Raw genomic sequence first — 22,958 nt, 5'->3', positions numbered from 1 at the left:
CTTCCTAATAATACTATTCAAAGACATCAGCCTTGGAGTGACGCTGATGCAGTCTGGCCACTCTTTCCACTCTTAACACTGAGGGAGAAAACAGATCATCACCAAAGGAAAATAGCATACTCCAAGCTATGTGTGGAGGTTCACATATCTCCAACATTTAAGACTGAGACTGGCTCAGAACACTAGGTGCTCTCATCAACGAACTATGGTCTAAGTGAGGGCAAGTGTATGTCATCCTCGCCAGTGCCAAATGATGACAAGCCTAAGCAAGCCAAAAGTACTGCCCATTCTCTTCTGAATCTTCCCCAATAAGCAGACTTTTTCACCCTCAAATGATGAGGAACAACAATGCAGCCTCACCTGGCATGCCTGCAGCCAGTCCTTGTCCAAAAGCAAGGGCAGAATTCACTGCTGCAGCTGCCACTAGTGGATCTGCTTGCTGTCCCTGCTGGTTCTGATTTGGGGTCAAAGGACGCTGGCTGGCTCCTCCACGGAGAACCTGGGAGACAAAAATAAATCAACTACTTTCTTTTCATTGGAAACATCTAAGACCCGCCACATGCTTCAGTTGGATCAACTTTAAAACTGATGGTTGTTAACGATTTTTCTGATAATGGTTTTATGTGGCATGGCTGTTAGGATAAAAAAAATCCATTAACAGCATTTCATATAGTGAAATTTCATTCTACCATTCTTAGTTTAAACATATTACCTTTATAAGGAGCCAAGAGCATACAAAAGTGATCATTCATTCATTAATCAAATACTTAATGCCTAACATCTGGCAGGTAATGGGGCTACAGCAATGAACAAGACACACAAAGCTCCTGCCCAACTGGAGCTTTTATTCCAGCGAATGAGAGCTAGACAGTAACTCTACAATAATTAAAAAGTGGGTGAGGGCCTCCCTGGTGGCGCAGTGGTTGAGAGTCCGCCTGCCGATGCAGGGGACACGGGTTCGTGCCCCGGTCCGGGAGGATCCCACATGCCATGGAGTGGCTGGGCCCGTGAGCCATGGCCACTGAGCCTGCGCGTCCGGAGCCTGTGCTCCGCAGTGGGAGAGGCCACAACAGTGAGAGGCCCGCGTAACCACAAAAAAAAAAAAAAAAGTGGGTGAAAAAAAGAGTATGGTGGAGTGGAGGAGGGGTTTAGATATGATAAACAAGTGTAATTTACCCACATCATTAAGTTATAGTATCTGTATCAAAACACAGACACACAGACACACACAGACACACACACACACACACACACACACACACACACACACACACACACACTAAACTTTCTTTATGGAATGTGAGAACATTTTCTCTACCCTATAACACTATTCCCATTTATCAGGGCCCAAATGGCCCCAAATGAAATCAACAGGTTTGATTTAGGAGGCTTCTGACTTGACCGTTTCTATTCTTCCTCTCATAAATACCACAAACGCACAGTAATCTACATGGATATGAGTATTAGTCAAGAACACTGACATTTCAGCACAGAATACTAGTTCTGTCACCGTGATAAAAGATCTACTTTTCTTTTTATTAATGAAACATAGGTAGTAAGATGCTGATAATCATTCTTATTCTGAATGCTCTGAAGAATCTATTCCAAAAGATCTATCTATGCCAGTAAGTAAAAATGCAAAACCCAATACCAAGGCTAAAATTGCCAACGTTTATTCATTTTGCAATGTTTTCAAAGGCAAAGTTCTTATCAGATCATTTTCAGTATCACTCTGCTACTTATAAAAGTTACACATGTAATCAAGAACCTGTGCACAGATTTTTCTTGGTACCATTTGGTAAAAAATGTAAAAGAGAAACACCACAATCAAATATTTATTAAATGAGTATTTTAAATGACCAACACTGTCCATATTGGCAAGAAGAGATGTGTAGACACTTAATTTACCCAAACTTTCTTATTTCTTTATCTGTAAGAATAGTGAGAGTAACAGCTGATCATGCAGATTTGTAGGAAATATTAGAATTAATGTCTGCAAGGCACAGTGCCTAGTACCCAGGAGCTAATCAATAACCAATAGTTAATTCCTATCAAAATATTAGGCAATTCATTTCTGTTTGTGAACCAAAGAATCTAACGGACTTGACAACAGAAGGAGTGCTTCAATCTATATAGGTAGAAGACTCAAGGGAGGCTGCACAGGTGAGAGTTTGTAGAAAATGCCTAACCAATAATCCAGAACAGCTCTCACCCTAGAAGTAAACAGCAGGTACAGAGATATGGCAAATACTAATAGTTCAAGAACTTAAAAAAAAAAAAAATCAATGAAAACATCCTTTTCATAGGGCAGAATGAATTAGGCTTATGTTTGGTTAGGAGTTGTGTGAAACATCAGAGGACAGGGAAATGGACAAGGTACCTGAAGAAAGGGGTAGTCCAGACTACTGAGGCCTATTTTACAATCAGGAGAGCAATGTGTCTCCTTTCTGTCAGCTCTCTAGAAATCTAAGTGGTTCCCTTGACAATAAATCAAAGTTCTTAAGTCAGCTGCCAATATTCATATTTTAATTTCATAAATGTCAAGCCTGAATTTTATGGAAACAAATATGTAAAATTCCACAAGTAAAATTTTATATACTATAAAATCAACAAAAATGACTGAATATCTACTTGTAAAACACTATCCTAGGAGTTAGTTTACTACCTATCTTCATGATGCAAAAGGTGTTAAATTCAAATTTCTTTTCAAAGGTACTGATTTAAACACAGCATTTAAAATGTAATAAGCAAGTAGATGCTCAATGGAGATATTTTCATTAATAATCATTCATCCTTCTACAGTTCACCATGCTTAGTAGAATCATAATCTATACAGTCTCCCCTAATCTAGAAAGTTCAGAAGCCATTCTAAACTTTTCTCTCTCAAAATGCAACATCCAACACCAAGCCACCACCTGTGCCTGGGTTCAACCTAATATCCAGGATTTTTTCTTTAACAAACATTTTGAAATAGAGAATAACAGTTTTTTTTTTAATCAGGTGTCAAAGGAACCTTCAAAAAGAATGAAAAAGAAATCAGAAGGAAGGTGAAGTGGCCAGGATGTCACTGACTCTACTGAAAGTTTCAGCAATTACATTTGGAAGAGTCAGCATGCCTAGAAGAACATAACAAATGCTTTCTGATAAAACGTAAAGGCCAAAAGGCCGAAAGCAAAGTTTAAAAAGAACCTCTCATTTCAATGACTATGACCAAAAAAGTTCACCAAGAATATCGTATTTTCCTGAAACATCTGACGCCAGAAACTGGCAAAAATATCACTGGAACTAAAATATGGCTACTTGTTAAAAGGTAATGTTAATAATAATAACTTTTTCATAGTAAGGTTTGTTATTGTGGATGACAGAAAACTCTGAAATAATGTACATGATTATCATGCCCATTTTATAGCTAAGGATATATTCAGAGAAATCATGCAACTTGCCCTAGTTGCAACCAGTTAGTGGTAGAACAAAGACCAGATCTCAGGCTTTCTATCACCATGGTCAGAAGACGTAACAAGTTGTGAACTTACAGATTTGGGTTCAAATCTTCTTCTTTTTTTAAATTTATTTTTGGCTGCACTGGGTCTTTGTTGCCTTTAGTTGCAGAAAGCGGGAGCTACTCTGTTGCGGTGCTCAGGCTTCTCATTGCGGTGGCTTCTCTTGTTGTGGAGCATGGCCTGTAGGCGCACGGGCCTCAGTAGTTGTGCCTCGCAGGCTCTAGAGCATGGGCTCAGTAGTTGTGGTGCACAGGCTTAGTTGCTCTGTGGCATGTGGGATCTTCCCGGACCAGGGCTCGAACCCATGTCCCCTGCATTGGCAGGCGGATTCTTAACCACTGCGCCACCAGGGAAGTCCCAGGTTCAAATCTTACCACCTTAATAGGTGTGTGATCCTGGGCACACAAATTCCATTTCCTTAATCTTATGCTGGGAAGTCATATAATCTACTTATCAGAATAAAAGAAATTATATGTAGAGCACTTAGCTTTAAACAAAAAGCTTTCAATAAGAAGTACTTATTACTATTTTTCTTATTCACTCTATTAGAGCAAATTTTAAACAAAGCAACTACTTCAGTCTTCTAAATCCATGATTTGGCAGCCATTTAAACACAAAGATCATGACTTGATAAATACCAACTATCCACAAAGAGTAGCTAAGAAATTTATTAATAGGGATCACCCATTCTGTCAACAAACTATCTGCTGAATTCCCTATGCATGTGGTACTAGAATTCTATCTATTGCAACAAAAATCATGCATTAACTTACAAAAAAAAATCTGACTACAAAAATACTGACTCAGAGGGGCTTCCCTGGTGGCGCAGTGGTTGAGAGTCTGCCTGCCGATGCAGGGGACGTGGGTTCGTGCCCCGGTCCGGGAAGATCCCACATGCCGCGGCGCGTCTGGGCCCGTGAGCCATGGCCACTGAGCCTGCGTGTCCGGAGCCTGTGCTCCGCGATGGGAGAGGCCGCAGTGGTGAGAGGCCCGCGTACCACAAAAATAAATAAATAAATAAAATGCTGACCCAGAATAAACTAGCTAGAATTTCAAGACCTGTGTTTTTCCTATAAACTTGTAAAATCTAAAAAATTAAACATACACTCTCTTACTAAAACTGATAAAAAGCAAAGGATTCTTGTTTGGATCATTATCATATGTACATATATGAGCTGGTGTTTTTCCTCAAAAGACAGCTTTAATTTGACGATGCTTATCAAAAGCCTAAATGTTCACTTTATTTACTTGGGGAAAAAACTCCATTTCTAGGACTTTATTCCATGGAAATAATCATGTACTTATGCAAAGAATATTAATCTTATTTATAACACCAAAATATGGCTAAGTTATAACTTAGTTATATAAATATAACAAATAATAATGGACTGGTCAAAATAAATGAGATACTCTTTAATAGATTTAAAAACGTTAAATAACATGGAAGAGTATAACAACAAGATGCAAAGCCATGTGGACAGCATAATCCCAATTTTATAAGAAATTAATTAAATAGTAAGGCTAGAATGACAGATACCCAACATTTATATTGCTTTTTATCTGACAGGAGGATTTAGGGGATTTTTTTTCCTTCAAGTAATCCAATTCACCACAATTTTCAGCAATAAATAGGTGTTATTCTAGTAAGCAAGAGAAAATGGCCTATCTAATATAAAAAGACACATAGTATTGCAATTAACTATCCTTTCTCATCTTGGTTAAAAAGCTTACTCTAAGTTAAAAGAGATAAAATAGGTATAAGATTTATGTCCAATTCAACAGATGTTACTATATATAAAATAAACAACAAGGATCTACTGAATAATACAAGGAACTATATTCAACATCTTATAATAACCTATAATGGAAAAGAATATGAGAAAGAATATATATACATACACACACACATATACATATGTATGTATATATGTAGGTATAAATGAATCACTTTGCTGTACACCTGAAACTAATACAACATTGTAAATCAACTTACTTCAATTTTTTTTAATTGATGCTATAAATAAGCAATCTGAAGAACTAGTATCTCCCCTTTGGTAGCAAACTACTTAAAGAGAGAGCCAGAAGTGATCAGAGAATGGTGCTCAGAAACTAACTACAGTACCAAAGAAAGAAAACTTCACTATCAGTATGAATACTCAATTTGCCACACTTAACTGGAAAATCCTCTAAGCAGTATCACATGATATGTAATACCATGATCTCAACTAGTCACAATGAACAAGGACCTGATACGTAAAAGACATTCAGTAAAGCACAGTCAAGTCTGAGCATGAACTCAGATACCGCACAAGGAAACTCACCCATTCACAATTCAATTTCTCTATCAGGGACGACACTACCTTTTACCTACACACAATAACTAATATTCGCATTCAGGTGGCATAAATTTTGTCTGCACTCACCTGCTGCTGCCCTTGCTGAGCCTGAGGGGTGGTCTGCTGATTAGCAGAGTTTGTTGCTGCAGCAGCGGCAGCAGCTTGCTGCTGGAAGAGGCTGGCAGGGTAGACTCCCCAGGGAGTAACTCCATAATACTGGTGAGGGACCACAGCCGGGCCTAAAAAATAGCAAGAGAAAGGTAAGAAAAGTTTAGACTATTAACAATCATCTCAGTTTCCAAAGACAACCTGACTCAGCAGACACTACTGTAAAATATTAACTTAATATATTGATTCATTCTAGCTACTCATGAATTCTATTTTTAAAAAACAGAAAATATTATACATGATCCCCAAACCAAAGTCTTCTAAAGTCAGTAATATACTCCAGGCCTAGAGGAAGAAGCTAGTGAAGGACCAAGCATTGGAGATACTGAAAGAAAGCATAAGTGATAGAAGCTGGAAGGGGTACGTGTAAGAACAGATGGAGGAATTGGCCTTGCTCAATCAAGAAGGGAAATAAATGTAGAGTTTGTGTGCTTAAAGTGATGGAACACAGCAAAAGATTAAGTTGTACCCTGCTTTCAGTGGTAAGGATGGCACCTGAGGTGACTGACAGGGACAGGGATCTTGGTGCTTCATTAACTCCAGAAGCATGAAAATCCATCAGCTGCCTAACAAAGCCCAAACATGCCACTGAACCTCCACGGCTCAAATCTAAGAGGCTTGGTTTTCCTATTTCTAATGTCACAAAAAGCATTCAGCACAACTACAATCAGACATTGGTATATGAGATTCAAATTTGTCAAAGCTGAAAACAAGCAGAAATAAAAAATGTAACACCTTGACTTCTTACAGACCTGAGTATTCTATACAAAACTAAGCGTTCTGGGCTTCCCTGGTGGCACAGTGGTTAAGAATCTGCCTGCCAATGCAGGGGACACAGGTTCGAGCCCTGGTCCAGGAAGATCCCACGTGCCGCGGAGCAACTAAGCCTGTGTGCCACAACTACTGAGCCTGCGCTCTAGAGCCCATAAGCCACAACTACTGAGCCCAAGTGCCACAACTACTGAAGTCTGCGCGCCTAAAGCCCATGCTCCACAACAAGAGAAGTCACAATAATGAGAAGCCCGCACACAGCAACAAAGACCCGACACAGCCATAAAATAAATAAAATAAATAAATTTATTTTAAAAAAACAACAACAACTAAGCATTCTGCTTTAGCCTAAATAATCTGTTCACCCTCTTTGGAAACAAGCTACAGCTGTAGTCTCTGCCAAACAGAACATGCAACAGAGAAGTAACAGAGCTATGCAGAAAGCAACCTGGGAGGGGCAGAACTCTAAACCACAGAATTCTCTGAAGCTGGTGGCAAGAAACACCAAGGCTTATTTGCCAACTAAGACAAGGACTCAAAGCCAGTTTCTCACATCTGCTGGAACACATCTCTAATAAGAACCTGCTTAGTTAAAGCACAGAGTTTCAAATATTTGCAACCTGATTAAATAATTACTGCACTTTTCAGTGAAGCTCCATAAAGCTGTTTCAAATATATCCATTCTGACATAGTAGCCAACCCTGTAGAAATATGTACTTCATTAAGTCAAAATCAATTTATACATGTTTTTTGTTTCTCCATTAAGTTCTAAAACACAAATAAGTCAAATTATATCACTGTCCAATATTACTCTGACATTTCTAATTCGGTATTTTCTGTGTCTGTGGTCTTAGCCAAGATCAAGAAGCTCTGTTCATAAAGGTGCCCACTGTCAAACACAGGGCAAAATGGTTCAAAATGAAGGTGCTGCTTAGAAAAACTATGCTACAAAATGAGATATTTTTTAATAATAAACAAATGGGCTAAAAAATGTTAAACATGTAGGCATCTGAATAGTCTAAAAACGATACCTCCAAGTAGGAGAGACTGGTGAGCCCCCAAACTCAGCTGACTATTGTTTATAAAGTGGGGTGGTCTTGGGACAGTTAAAGAAAGAATGAAAAAGAACACAATGAAGACTACCTATGTCTTAGTTTCCTCACCTGCAAAATGGGTGTAATAGATATTAGGGTGTTGTCACATCTGTTGTTAAAGGTTGGGGTGCAACCTGCAGTGACAGTCCCAAGGCTCCCCCAAAAGTCAACAAAAGCAAACCTCTACTGTGCAGAGAATGATGTTACAATAAACAACTGCACTGTCCTTTAAGTTTTCTCAACTGGCATTTCTACTACTTTCCTTGGTCATGTCTTGGTCATGTCTTTCCTTGGTCTACTACTTTCCTTGGCTCATGACACAGAGTTTAGGAAAATAGCTCAGGGTGCATCATTAATTGGGCTTGGCTCCTCAGGATGCCTGCTTCAATTCCTGTGTGATTAACACTCCACAAGAATATGCAGTTTCACAGTTTGGGCAGTTAACAGTTCTGGCTCTCTGTGAAAGCCCTTAAGTCATTTTCAGTCTGGCTCAGCTGGTAAGTACAAAAGCAAGATTCTCATCACCAAACTATGATCTCAGTGAGGACAAGTGTGTCATCCCTAAGACTAGTTCTTTGTTTCAAATAGCATATAGTAAGTTAGTAGAGGAAAGTCTGCAGAGGAAAGAAAGTACAGAGAAGACAATTCAGGATAACACAGACATTGTATACTACAGTGGGGTGCATGCACAGGCTTTGAGCTAGATCTGGCTCAAACCCGAACTCTACAACATTTAAATTGTGTGACCCCTACTACCCAAAGCAATCTACAGAATTAATGTGATCCCTATCAAATTACCCATGACATTCTTCACAGAACTGGAACAAATAATCCTAAAAATTATATGGAACCACAGAAGACCCAGAATTGCCGAAGCAATCCTGAGAAAAAAGAACCAAGCAGGAGGCATAACCCAGCCAAACTTCAGACAATATTACTAAGACACAACAGTAATTGAAACAGTGTGGTACTGGCACAAAAACAGACATATGGATCAATGGAACACAAGAGAGAACCTAGAAATAAACACACACACCTACAGTCAATTAATCTTCAACAAAGGAGGCAAAAATATACAGTGGAAAGAAGACAGTCTCTTCAGCAAGTGGTGTTGAGAAAGCTGGACAGCCACATGTAAATCAATCAAGTTAGAACACAGTCACACCATACTCAAAAATAAACTCAAGGGCTTCCCTGGTGGCGCAGTGGTTAGGAGTCCGCCTGCCGATGCAGGGGACGCGGGTTCGTGCTCCGGTCCGGGAGGGTCCCACATGCTGCGGAGCAGCTGGGCCCGTGAGCCATGGCCGCTGAGCCTGCGCGTCTGGGGCCTGTGCTCTGCTACGGGAGAGGCCACGGCAGTGAGAAGCCCGCGCGCCGCAAAAAAAAAAAAAAAAAAAAAAAAAAACAACCTCAAAATGGCTTAAAGACTTAAATATAAGACATGACACCATAAAACTCCTGGAAGAGAACATAGGCAAAACATTCTCTGATATAAATCATAGCAATCTTTTCTTAGGTCAGTCTTCCAAGGCAACAGAAACAAAAATAAACAAATGGGACCTAATCAAACTTACAAGCTTTTGTGGACTTCCCTGGGAGTCCAGTGGCTAAGACTCCATGCTCCCAACGCAGGGGACCCCAGTTCCATCCCTGGTTAGGGAACTAGATTCCACATGCCACAACTAAAGACTCCGCATGCCACAACTAAGACCCAATGCAGCCAAATTATTAAGTAAATATTAACAACAACAACAAAAACTTACAAGTTTTTGTACAGCAAAGAAAACCATAAACTAAACAAAAAGACAACCTACAGCCTAGGAGAAAATATTTGCAAATGACGAGACCGACAAGGGCTTAATTTTCAAAATATACAAACAGCTCATGCAACTCAACAACAGCAACAAAAAACAAACAAACCAATAGAAAAATGGGCAGAAGACCTAAAGAGACATTTCTCCAAAGAAGATATACAGATGGCCAACAGGCACATGCAAAGATGCTCAACATTACTAATTATTAGAGAAGTGCAAATCAAACAACAATGAGGCACCATTTCATACCGATCAGAATGGCCATCATTAAAAAGTCCACAAATAACAAATGCTGGAGAGGCTGTGGAGAAAAGTGAACCCTCCTACATTGTTGGTGGGAATGTAAGTTGGTGCAGGCACTCTGGAAAACAGTATGGAGGTTTCTCAAAAAACTAAAAATAGAGTTGCCATATGATCCAGCGATTCTACTCCTGGGCATATATCCAGACAAAACTATAATTCAAAAAGATACATGCACCCCTATGTTCATAACAGCACTATTCACAATAGCCAAGACATGGAAACAACCTAAATGTCCAGCGACAGATGGATGGATAAAGAAGAAGTGGTACATATATACAATGGAATACTACTCAGCCATAAAAAAGAATGAAACAGGGCTTCCCTGGTGGCACAGTGGTTGAGAGTCCGCCTGCCGATGCAGGGGACATGGGTTCATGCCCCGGTCAGGGAGGATCCCACATGCCGCAGAGCGGCTGGGCCCGTGAGCCGTGGCTGCTGAGCCTGCACGTCCGGAGCCTGTGCTCCGCAACGGGAGGGGCCACAGCAGTGAGCGGCCCGCGTACAGCAAAAAAAAAAAAAAAAAAAAAAAAATGAAATAATGCCATATGCAGCACCATGGATGGACCTAGAGATTATCATACTAAGTGAAATAAGTCAAAAAGAGAAAGACAAATACCATATGATATCACTTATATGTGGAATCTAAAATATGACACAAATGAGCCTATCTATGAAACAGAAACATAGAAAACAGACTTGTGTGTGTGTGTGTGTGTGTGTGTGTGTGCGCGCGCGCGCGCGCGTTCGGGGGGATGCCAGTGGGGAGGGATGGACTGGCAGTTTGGAATTAGCAGATGCAAACCATTATACGTAGAATGAATAAACAACGAGGTCGTACTGTATAGCACAGGGAACTATAGTCAATATCCTGTGATAAACCATACTAGGAAAGAATTTTAGGGACTTCCCTGGCAGTCCAGTGGTTAAGACTTCATCTTCTAATGCAAGGGGTGTGGGTTTGATCCCTGGTCAGGGAGCTAAGATCCCACATGCCTCAAGGCCAAAAAACCAAAACATAAAACAGAAGCAATATTGCAACAAATTCAGTAAAGACTTTAAAAATGGTCCACATCAAAAACACAAAACAAAACAAAAAACTTTAATAAAGTTTTTTAAAAGACTGTATATATGTATAACTGAATCACCTTGCTGTATAGCAGAAATTAACACAACATTGTAAATCAACTGTACTTCAATTTAAAAATATACAAAAATTTTAAAACAAAAATTAAACAATTTTGCACAAATAAAACAAGGTAAATATGGGATATTATAGATATATTAGTTAACTCGATGGAGGGAATCCTTTCACAATGTATACATATATTAATGTTGTGTACTCTCAATACATTACAATTTTGTCTGGCAATTATATCTCAATAAAGCTGGAGGGAAAAGTAGAGACTAAATAAATAAATTGTGTGACCTCAAGCAAGACAGCTCTCTGAGCCGCAAATTCCTAATCTGAAAAGCCATCATCCAACAATTCATATGAATGAAAAGCACTCACTGGCAAACAATTAATAAGGGTTCAATAAATATTAATGGTAATTAGCAAAGATTCTACTTCCCCTAAAGGCAACAGGGGCAGAGAAATTATACTACATATGTTCCCATCACAACCCATGCCAAAATGTGAACAATTCTAAAGAAAACAATATGAAATTCTATGCTGCGTTTGAGTTCATAATTACAAATCACATGCTATAAAATATGTGAAATCTTACAAATAATATTTAGTCACAATTAACATGACTTGGAGGGATGTCTCCAAAGAATATTTACTTTGGAAGACATTAAGTCTGTCCTAACGTTGAATTCAATCTACCATATATTTATGACCGCACCATGTTGACAGCTACTGTGCCACAGAGTCAAGTAACAAAAGTGTCTGCCTTTGAAAAGAGTTCAGTCTCAAGGGGGAAGAAAACCCAGTCATGTACACGTCCACAAGCAAATAAATACAAAGTGATGATTAGAGAAAGAATAGGGAAAGGTCAGCAAAGGAAGGCTTTCTAGAGGTGACAATAGCAGCTAAGAAGCTTCCCAGGCAAAGAATGGAGAAAGAGTTTACTCTAGAGGACTAAGAAGACCATAATGCCCAAAGACACAGAGGCCTAAACCAGTGTGGTATGTGTAGCAAACTAAAATCAATTTAGTACGGCTAGAATGTACGGTATGAGCCAGTGGGAGCCAATTTGAAGGGGGAGAAAGTGGCGCACATGTAGAGACATCCATATAGTCGTGGAGAGATCCCTATACATAGTGGGTCCAAATCCTCACTAATCCTCACAATGTCATGGCAGTTCCTTAGAAACACTGATTCCAAGGAACAACCCACCATCACCACCACCACCCAAGTAGTTTGGAATGACCAGCCATACTGACATTAACTGCAGTATGCTATATTAGAGTGGGTAAGACAGAAATCAATGAAGGGTTTAAGTAGAAGGATAAAAGGGTAAGATTTGTGGTTGAGACAGTTTTCTTGAACAATCTAGGTGGATGAAGAAGGGGAAGGAAGGAAGAAAATTGAAAATATGTAAGAAAGGGGCTTCCCTGGTGGCGCAGTGGTTAAGAATCCGCCTGCCAATGCAGGGGACACGGGTTTGAGCCCTGGTCCAGGAAGATCCCACATGCCGCGGAGCAACTAAGCCCCTGCACCACAACTGCTGAGCGTGCGCTCTAGAGCCCGTGCTCCGCAACAAGAGAAGCCCCCTCAATGAGAAGCCAGTGCACCACGACAAAGAGTAGCCTCTGCTCGCCACAACTAGAGAAAGCCCGTGCACAGCAACAAAGACCCAATGCGGCCAAAAATTAATTAATTAATTAATTAATTAATTAAAAAGAAAGCACATAAGAGAGAACAGCTGTAAAAGTCTACGTAAAGATTAAACAGCCCTGGACTAGGGTAGACTAGAGGTAGTAGGAAGACCTGAGCAAGAGGAGAAATTCCCGAAATATATATGAGCAACTGGTGCCTTAGTGGATCAAAAATATCTGTACAGTAACACAACACTGTAAATGAACTATACGTCAAATAAAAATTAATTAATTAATTTACAAAGGAAGTGGCCTAAAGGCATTTGCACCACTTTAAAAAAAAAAAAAAAAAAAAACGAAAAACAAAAACTATACAGGAGGTGGCTGATTAACCTGCCTTTAAATGTGTTCACGTCTGAGGTTACAGCTAAGCAGAGATGTCTAACTGGCCGACAGATGGTCCTGGAAATCAGGAGAGAAATCTCCACTGGAGACGTGGATTTGTGAAAGAGTATAAAGAATGTGTGCCCATCAAAATGACTTTTTAGCAGGTGAGAAAATCCCTCGTGTGGCAGAATGTCTCACCTAGTGTCGCTGCTGCAGCCAATCCAGCTGTGTAGGGGTCCGTCCCTGGGGGCGCAGCACTGATGATGTATGGGTTGGGGACAAATGCAGCGGGAGCTAAACCTGCTGAAAACATACCTGTCAGTAAAAACAAACTTGACTAAAACTGCAGCCCTACCAAACACCTACACAGTTTGGCTAATCATTCCAGGCTGTAGGTGAGGAAAAAAAGAAAAAAGAGAAGATAGGATAGGTTGAGACTAAAAAGGATTTTAAGAAGATAAAATAATCCTTGTACTAAAGATTATGGTGACATCTATCTATTGTCTATTTTTTTTAGCCTTTGCTAAAGACGTACAATTAAAACTGCTATGCAGTTTTTAATTCAGCACAATTTCTAAAGGACTATCAAAATTACATTATAACAGGCTAAAATAAAGCAATTTAAAAGACTTTGTAATGGGATAGAAGGATTTATTTCCATTTAAACAATTTTCCAGTTTTCCACAAAGAAGATGCATGCATATTTATAAAGACTACTACCTACAAGTATAAATTAAGTAAGACCCAAGCAAAGGCCTTTATGCCTAGACTTAATACTGTTGACCCTTTAACAAAGCAGGGGTTAGGGGGTGCTGACCCCTACGTGGCCAAAAATTCATGTACAACTTTAAAGTCAGCCCTCCATAGCCACATTTCTGCATCAACGATTCAACCAACCGAGGATCAAGTAGTACTGTAGAACATTTACTGAAAAAAAATCTGAATATAAGTGGACCTGCGCAGTCCAAACCCATGTTGTTCAAGGGTCACCTGTATATCTAGGTTGGAAGCAAGTCTTTTCTTCCACAGCATTCCACAATCCATGATTGGTGATCTTCTATCTATTCAATCGTGTCATTTTAACATATTAAAAAAAAAATTTCTACTTGCATAGCACTTTGTTTCAAAGAGACCTGAAAAAAGTGGGGGAGGGGTATAGGGGGTCTAGGCAATAAGACAAAAATATGCACATCAAAACATTAATAAGTGCAACAGGAAAAGGGCAAAGCTACTGTACTTTAAAAACCAGTGATTATATGATAATACTTTTTAAAATTTTCAATACATGCTACTTGGAAAATAGGCTTAAAAGTACTACTTGCTACTTAATAAGATGTGACATTGATATATCCACAGTCTACACAAGCCCAACAAGCACAAAATTACTGTTACTTGAGTTCATCCAAACCTACCAACAGAGTTGATGCTAGTCACTACTACAGTGAATACTTTAAATACTGAAACAGCTGAGGCAGAGCAATAACTGGATACCAAGAAATCTTATCAGTTGAGGTCTAGAAAAATAAGAATGTTGCTAAAGACAACTGGACAAGAGTAAGAGGCCATTTATTGTACCTTGAGGGATTTGTCTGGACTTTGACAATCAGTCTGCTGGGTTCCACAGCAGCCGCTATCCTAAAATGGGGCCACCCCTATAAGGGAGCTTTCGGCTCAAGGACTTACCAATGTGGGGTTGATGCGCGGCTGCCAGCGCGTACTGCTGCTGCTGAGCGGCTGTCAACTGTTGGACAGCAAGTGCGTTAGGTCTTTGGAACAGCTGAGGGAAGAAAAGGACATGATGAGGTTAGAGAACCTGTCTTGTGAAATAATTTTAAAACCTCTCTGAATAAGAATTTCCATAAACCCTTGTTTAGACAGGATGCTTTAAACAAAAATGTTCTCATGTTCTACTCCATTCCCTTGGTATCTATGATGCTTCATAGTTCCGTTTTCCCTCTCTTGCTTTACCTCAGTTTGGTGTGCCTGGTTCCCACGTGCTAACTACTCACAGGTTATATGTCCCCTGAACCACAAACATACATACAAATGCCCTAAGAACTATTCCAGGTCTGAGGTTGCTGCCTGATCCAGAGCAACTTAAAAACTAAATGAGTATATTACAAATGACTTACCACGTTGCACTGAGTGCTGTTACCTCCCTTCAGTTCTTTTACGAACCCCACAAACACTTTGAATTAATTCTCACCTATTCATACTTTGGAGTATTCATTTCATCCTCTGGCTGCCTCTTCTTGGGGAAATAATATTGGATACCTTCCTCAACTAGTGGCTTATCATAATGGGTAAATTGGACAACTGTGCAATTTGGGGGGGCTCCCGAGTTTCCTAGAATACCAATTCTTTTATACATAAGAAAAAAAAAAACAACAGAAGTATAGCTGCTACTAACGAAACCTGGATTATGAGCTCAGACCTAGCACGTTGTTAAGTTCCCAAGGAAAGGAGTTCAAAGGTCTTGACAAGAATATCCCAAGATTCTCTCTTATTACAAAGTCAATCACTCATTCTTTCATTCATTCTACAAATATTTATGAAATAACACCTGCTAGGTACTGTGCAAGGAACGAGGAACACAGCACTGAATAAAATGTTCATACAGTTTAATAGGAATAGTTTTGGTACAAAGAAAGGGGATTCCTGATTTTGGATTGCCCTGATGTGCCTCCTTCCAAGGGGTTACACTAAAGTCTTCTTTATTTTCTGAAATCAGACTAGGAGAATTTACTGATGGGACCTCCCTACAGAGGACCTTCAACCTACCTGCTCTTTCTACAGGACTTTTCAATGCTTCAGCTAACTTCACTGGATGATATATAACAGACACCATGGATCTTGCATTACAGATGTCTTCATAAAAAGACCTGATTGTTTCAGACATTAGGAGATAATGTCATTCTGACAACTCGGCTTAATTATCATCACAACTGAACTTTTGACTTCTTATTTATTTATTAGGCTGTGCCAGGTCTTAGTTGCAGCATGTGGGATCTAGTTCCCTGACCACGGATTGAATCCGGGCCCCCTGCGTTGGGAGCACAGAGTCTTACCTACTGGACCACCAGGGAAGTCCCCAACTGAACTTTTTTTTTTTTGGTACATGGGCCTCTCACTGTTGTGGCCTCTCCCATTGTGGAGCACAGGCTCCGGACGCGCAGGCTCAGTGGCCATGGCTTACGGGCCCAGCCGCTCTGCGGCATGTGGGATCTTCCCGGACCGGGGCACGAACCCGTGTCCCCCGCATCGCAGGTTGACTCTCAACCACTGCGCCACCAGGGAAGCCCCCCAACTGAACTTTTAATGTTATCTTAGGTGGTGGACTTTATTCTATGATCTGGTTACTTCTGTGCCTCAAATATGTGAGTAGACTGATTTTAAAAAATTGTTTTTAAAAGGTGAATATTCTGAACATACTGGCCAATTGTATTTGTTACCTCTCTTTCTATATATTCATCTTTCTAAAAACCAGAGTAGGGGCTTCACTGGTGGTGCAGTGGTTGAGAGTCCGCCTGCAGATGCAGGGGACACGGGTTCGTGCCCCGGTCCGGGAAGATCCCACATGCCGCGGAGCGGCTGGGCCCGTGAGCCATGGCCGCTGAGCCTGCGCGTCCGGAGCCTGTGCTCCACAACGGGAGAGGCCACAACAGTGAGAGGCCTGCGTACCGCAAAAAAAAAAAAACAGTAAAATAAGCCTCTGCTTTCACAGTATGAATGACAAAAGTAAACACGTACTACAGATTTCAAAAATACTTTAGAGTTTTTTATTTTCAAAGGTTAAAGAAAAGAAAAACTTCATTATGATGCTGGTAAAAAGATAGTACTACTTTACAAGCATTGATTAAATATCAAGTATTCAAAAGAAATATAGAGGGCTTCCCTGGTGGTGCAGTGGTTGAGAGGCCGCCTGCCGATGCAGGGGACACGGGTTCGAGCCATGGCCGCTGAGCCTGCGCGTCCGGAGCCTGTGCTCCCCAACGGGAGAGGCCACAACAGTGAGAAGCCCGCGTACCGCAAAAAAAAAAAAGAGAAAGAAATATAGGAATCTATTGACAAACATATCAAAACAACTGTTCACTCCAGGAAAGGAGCCGACCAGTACTATTTGGTAACTACGCCCTGTGATCATTGCCAGGCTGGTTTCTGTTTCACCTCAAGGACAGTGCCTCTGGAGTGCTCCTACCAACAGCTCCTCCCCCACCCCCCGCAAGACAGGCAGCCAGGAGGCAGGAAACAAGTAAAATAGTGGAAAGCTGTTTAAAAATGTTTTCCAAGGTTATGAAAATACCTCACAGTTCCACTAAACATCTACTGTCCCTTCAATGGATCTCTGGAATTTTCCTAGCCTAAAACCTTTTGAAATATTTAACATCTCAGACACCGCTCATGCTAGCCTCTTCCCTCTACCCTTCTTGGGCCTGCTGCAAATAAAATAACTCATTTCATTCAACAAACATTTTTTTGAGCACTTATTATTAGCTAGGCACTGCAACATGAAGTTAGGGAAATAAGGATACTAGTGTGTTCAGAATACAACTCTTGAGGTTATCTTGACTTATTAACTGAAAACAGTACTCCAATACCATTCCATTATGACTTATCCTCACTTCACATGCTTTTAACATTTCATGTAACACTATACGTATGTACTGTATCTGTAAATATACATATAAATACACAGTGTGTGAATAAAGTAACCATTCCGCATTACATCAGTCTGTGGTCCTCACTACCATGTTACCACCGAGAGTAGGGACTATTACCTTCAACTAAAAACATATAGGCCCTATAAAAACACCCATATATCCTGCGTTTGAGAGCTGGTTAATATCTCAGTGATTATGGCAAAAAGAGAAGGAATTATTTTGAGTGCATTTTGCAATAAACAATTAACATAAGTAAATTATGCATTGACAACAGGCAGATTTGATTATAGTATAGATTACAGCAATTCTAGCACATTTTCTTTATGTAAATGGTCCAATATTAACTGGAAATACAGGTTATTCAAAACAAAATTGGGTAACTGGCAAGTGATGGATTCTAAAGGATCCTGAAAAACTCATACAAATGCCATCTGCTGGGCAAAGTGCTGAACTCTGTCAACATTTTCATGATTTTCACAGAGTAAGCCAATAATAACTGAGAAACACAATACTGTGAAACTTGGGGAAAATGCTTATTTTAAGGTCAGTATAATGATAAATGTGCCACAATTTATTGCCATTTACTTAGGGAGAATTCATAAGCTATTCAAGAAACTGAATGCAGGGGAAAATATGTCAACTATTTCAAGCTTATCAAGGTTCCTAATAAGAAATCCTGAAGGCATAATTTGGGAACCACACAAGCAAGCTTGTTTAACTCCCTTCTGTGACACTATATGAACTAACAAAAGATACCCTGCATGGTTTATATTCCAGAAGTGATTCCAGGCAGTCAAAAACACCCAACATAGTGACTGGCATACAGCTGGCACCTGATAAGAGACAGCTATTACTACTATTGTTATCAATAATAATTGCTGGCATAAAAACATTGTTGTTGAGTTTTCAGAATCTGGAGGAGTAATATCTAAATATGGAGTTAGCCAATGTCAAAGACTATCCTTTCTCCCCCCAAAATAAAATGTACTGCCAGGCCTGGCTTCTTACCAGTTTAAGGCAATATACATAGTGGAGAGAGGACAACAGCACAGAGTCTGGGGCCAGAAAGCCTGCATTCATGTCTCAGCTCTACCACTGACTGTGTGTGTGAGACACTGGGCAGGAAAACCTCTGTGCTTTACTCTCCTCCTCTCTCTAACAGGGACAATAAAGATTTGTCTAACTCATAAGGTTGTTCTAAGTATTAAAATCAATACACATAAAGCACTTGAAAGTCCTTTATATGTGATATTCTTTATGATGAATGAGGAGAGCACCCACACACACGGACAAAGCCCTTCTGTGGGCCACCTCTTACAGCTCATCACCCAGTACAGCAGCCCAGGATGGGGACAAGGAAAGCAGAAGGCAAGACTCTTCTGAGTCGGTGTTAAAGTCAAAACCCCACTGAGTTCATGAGCACCAGCTGCCGTCAGGTCACAAAAAGGGGAGAAAGAAAAACCTTTTTAGTTTTTGTTGTCGATGAGTATTTTTTAAAACATACTCCTTGCAGAAAAAACTAAGAATGCAGTTGAATACTCCATGCATCAAAAGGCGTTACATTTCTAGTACTAGGTCCAAAGGAAACAGCTAGGAGCTAGAAACCAAAACAAAGATGTTTGCATAGCTGGTAGTATATGATCTGCAGTTAAGTCTGTAAGCTTCATGATGTCTTAATTTTCTTATCTATAAAAATAAATAAATAAATTCTGCCCAAGTAAATTGTAAAAAAAAAATAAATCTATAAAAATATAATAGCTGCCCTACCTCATGGGGCTATTGTCAGAATTCACAGAGAAAAGCCCTTCAAACACTACGAGTATTACATCAATAGTGGGGCTATAAATTTTTAAGAAAAAACTATATCCTGGAGCTAGTCCTCAGTATACGAAATTTGTGAAAGTTTGCTACTGTCTGAAGCTTCTAGATCAAAGTTCATTTTTGACCAGGTTATTTGAACAGCTGCAATAATCAACTAATAATTATAATGATTTTTGGTTTAACAGGTACATACAAACTATGCTGTCAATTTTTTAAAAAACAAAAAATTCATATTTCTTTAGCAGAAGAAGAATTGGATTCCAAAATAAATGATTTATAAATAAGGTGAGGAAAAATATATCCTTCCATCAAATAAGTTAGTCTTTTGAGAAAAATCATATTCTAAAATTTCAGCAAAGTCAAGTAACAATAAAGGCAAGTTTCAACTGACCTAACTGCTAGCTAAAGTCAGCATTTTAACAGTGACTGTACGCATGACACTGACAAAATAATCTTCCTCTTATTTATAAACTGAAAAGAAAGCCAAGAATTTTAAACACCTATATTAAAACTATGCACACACCTGGTCTCATAAGAATGACATTTAAATCACTACCACACTTTAAAAAGCAATGCATGCCAATTTCCTCTCCCATCTGACTAGGGCTTTCAGAGTACTGTCTCTTTGTTTAAAATTCATGCTTAACAGGTTAGAGCTTTAGTACTTCAGTACACAATTTTGTAAAACATGCCACATCATTGGGTTATTTTTATATTAACTGAACCCTAAATAAAGAATATCAACAATTAACCAGATTAACCCACCTGATTACCAATCTTGGCTTTGGTTTCTGTTACATATGATTGTAATATAATGAAACCTAGTAATATTTTTCTAAAGTATACTTAGGTAAATATAGATAACTGCATAGCTATTTATTAAAATAAAGAATATTGCTCAAGCATCAAAACACAAAATGGTATGAACACAGTATATGTGAGCTGTTCACTTTGTTTTCCAGGATTAAAGAGAAGACAATGAGGGGAAAATGAGGAAAGAGATATCAATGAGCATTTCAAACTACCCTAAATTAAGGGTTCCTAACCCCAGATCTTTGTACCTGGGGCAGATAAAGTTATCTTTATTGTCATGAAATTTAGCATGTCCTTCAATTATTATTGTAGGCAACAAATCACATTAAATTTAGCCACAAATCTGTGATTTAATCACCAACAGAAATCATATATACTTTCATGTTACTTTATGATTGTTAGACATTTCAAAATCTTGCTTATGCTCATTATGACGGCTAGTACAACTACCTCTATCTCATGCATCATATGATAAAGAAGCAAATCTGTTCAATTTGTTGCCAAATTTGCTGTCAAACAAATTTGTTGTCAAATATTGTTATAGCTATTTTTATATAATTGGCTTTCTCTGTAATCCTACTTACACTATACATTTTAAAACAGTATTCTAAGAATTCAGTCTGAGATCTTACCTAACTGCTAAGGGGTTCATGGCACCAAAAAAGGAATCCCTGCTCTAAATACATCTCAGGTTAAGTTTATGGTTAACAGTGGCTAGACAAGTAATTTAACTATCCAAAACCAAAGTATCCCTAAGTACAGTTAGATTGTAATAAATTAAATGAGAATTACCTTTTCTGTATTTTCAGGCTGCTTTATATTATGTGTCTAAATATAAGCTGATATTGTCTTATGAAACCAACTTATTACACCAAATGAAATGAAACAGGACACAAGAAGGAATTATTTATTTTGTCAATTTTCAAACATAAAAGCACAAAGCTACCCTACCAATTATAGCAAATAACTCAAAACTTAAAAAAAAAAAAATCTTCTGATGCCCGTTTAAGAAAGCCATGATAAAAATGTACAGAAAAATATGTGCCACATGAGACCTTTGGTTCAATCCTCACAATCATTAATATTGTCTGTACTCAGTCGTGGCTCTCAAGGCCTCTGTGACCTGGACTCAATAACCAAATGCATCTATCTCCTTTTTACCTTCTACGTGTATCTTCTACTCTGGTCAACCAATGACCACACCACTGTCATTTCCATCTCCATACCTCTGTTCTCTTAACTGCAGCAATATACGTACATTCCACGTGTCATTCAAGTTAGGTCTATGCAAACTTGGTCCTCATTGAGCCCTCCCCTGGTCTGACAGGATCCTCGACCAAGCAATTTAGCACTTAGTTCCTCAACCATTCCATAATTGTTTCATGTATGATAGTCACTGTATGAACACTAGGTCTGTTCTCTATGGACAAAACCTAAAGTTCCTGGAAGGACACAACAGTCAACAGTTAACTGACTAATATGGGCAAAAGAATGCTACTAAGCTAACACTCAGCACAGAAAAACTAAACCATGATAATTAAGTCATTACTTCTTAAAAATGTCTTGTTAATGACCATAAGGCAGCACAGCAGTCGGTAAGACTCACAACACTATCTATGCAACCCCACAAGTCACTTTTCTTCAACCTCAACTACCAGCTAGGGTGACTGTTTGTTTCTACATTATCTATTGAACACATATATGTTCATTTCTAATTTTAAGCCTTTAGTTTACTATTTCCTCCACTGGAATTTTCATTCTTCTCCTGGTATAAACGTCTTGCAAGGCACAGCTCAAGATCCACCTCTTCCATAAGTCCTTCCTTCCCCAGGTTAAGGGTATGCTCTCCCTAGGACATGGGCATAAATGGTCTCATCACTTGTCATGCAGTATCTCCTTGTACTATTTAAATGACCAAATGAGCCATAATAACTAAACTGAGAGCCATGGGGTTGGGGGAGCCCGTTCCATTCATGAAAGATATGCTTGGCTACAGGTGACAACAAGAAATGCGAACAGAAGGTTATAACCTGCAGTCCACAGATCTGTGATCTCCCTGAAGTTATCCACAAAATAGAGTGTCAAAAGAATTATGTTTTTCTGATGAGAGGACTATGGCTTTTGATCAGACGGCAAGAGGGCTCTGACAGTAAAAAGGTTAAATACTGATTCAGGAGGTAAATTTACTGGATATGATAACAGGTCCAGTTATTTGTCTATGAGGTACACCTACTGGGCTAGACCTAAACGACTCACATATTAGAATAGATGCAAGGCCTCAAAGAGTAGCCTCCAGACCTCTTAGAAGGCTAGTTTCCAATTTTAGTTTTGGGAAGTATATTAAATACGGGGGATGTTCTGAGATAATATAATAGGGGTATGGAAAAGGTTCCCTGGAAATTTGTTCCACTAAAGCAAAGCAGAGGACACAGAGGAATCAAGACCCCAGGTTACCCTCTAAGGAGATTACAATCTAGCAGAGGACATGTAATCATAACACAAAGCAGAACACGATGACTCCTTTTCT

General features: G+C 39.3%; 1 protein-coding gene across 12 annotated transcripts in view; it reads right to left on the bottom strand.

Moving 5' to 3' along the window:
• The window catches only part of PUM1 (pumilio RNA binding family member 1), a 127,763-nt gene that overhangs the window by 34,685 nt on the left and 70,120 nt on the right, over positions 1-22,958 (bottom strand). For 8 of the 12 annotated variants that reach the window (XM_082649907.1, XM_082649912.1, XM_082649917.1 and 5 more), the window contains 4 exons: positions 14,820-14,913; positions 13,335-13,439; positions 5,924-6,075; positions 361-499 (listed from right to left, as the gene is read on the bottom strand). In XM_082649907.1, coding sequence (XP_082506033.1) covers positions 361-499; positions 5,924-6,075; positions 13,335-13,439; positions 14,820-14,913 — 490 coding nt within the window. The remainder of the gene's footprint in view (positions 1-360; positions 500-5,923; positions 6,076-13,334; positions 13,440-14,819; positions 14,914-22,958) is intronic. The other 4 variants (XM_082649911.1, XM_082649913.1, XM_082649909.1 and 1 more) reach the window with 1 other exon arrangement.

The sequence above is a fragment of the Grampus griseus genome (assembly GCF_964374135.1).
Source record: "Grampus griseus genome assembly, chromosome: 1".
NCBI lineage: Eukaryota > Metazoa > Chordata > Mammalia > Artiodactyla > Delphinidae > Grampus > Grampus griseus.
This window is presented reverse-complemented; position numbering and strand designations above follow the sequence as displayed.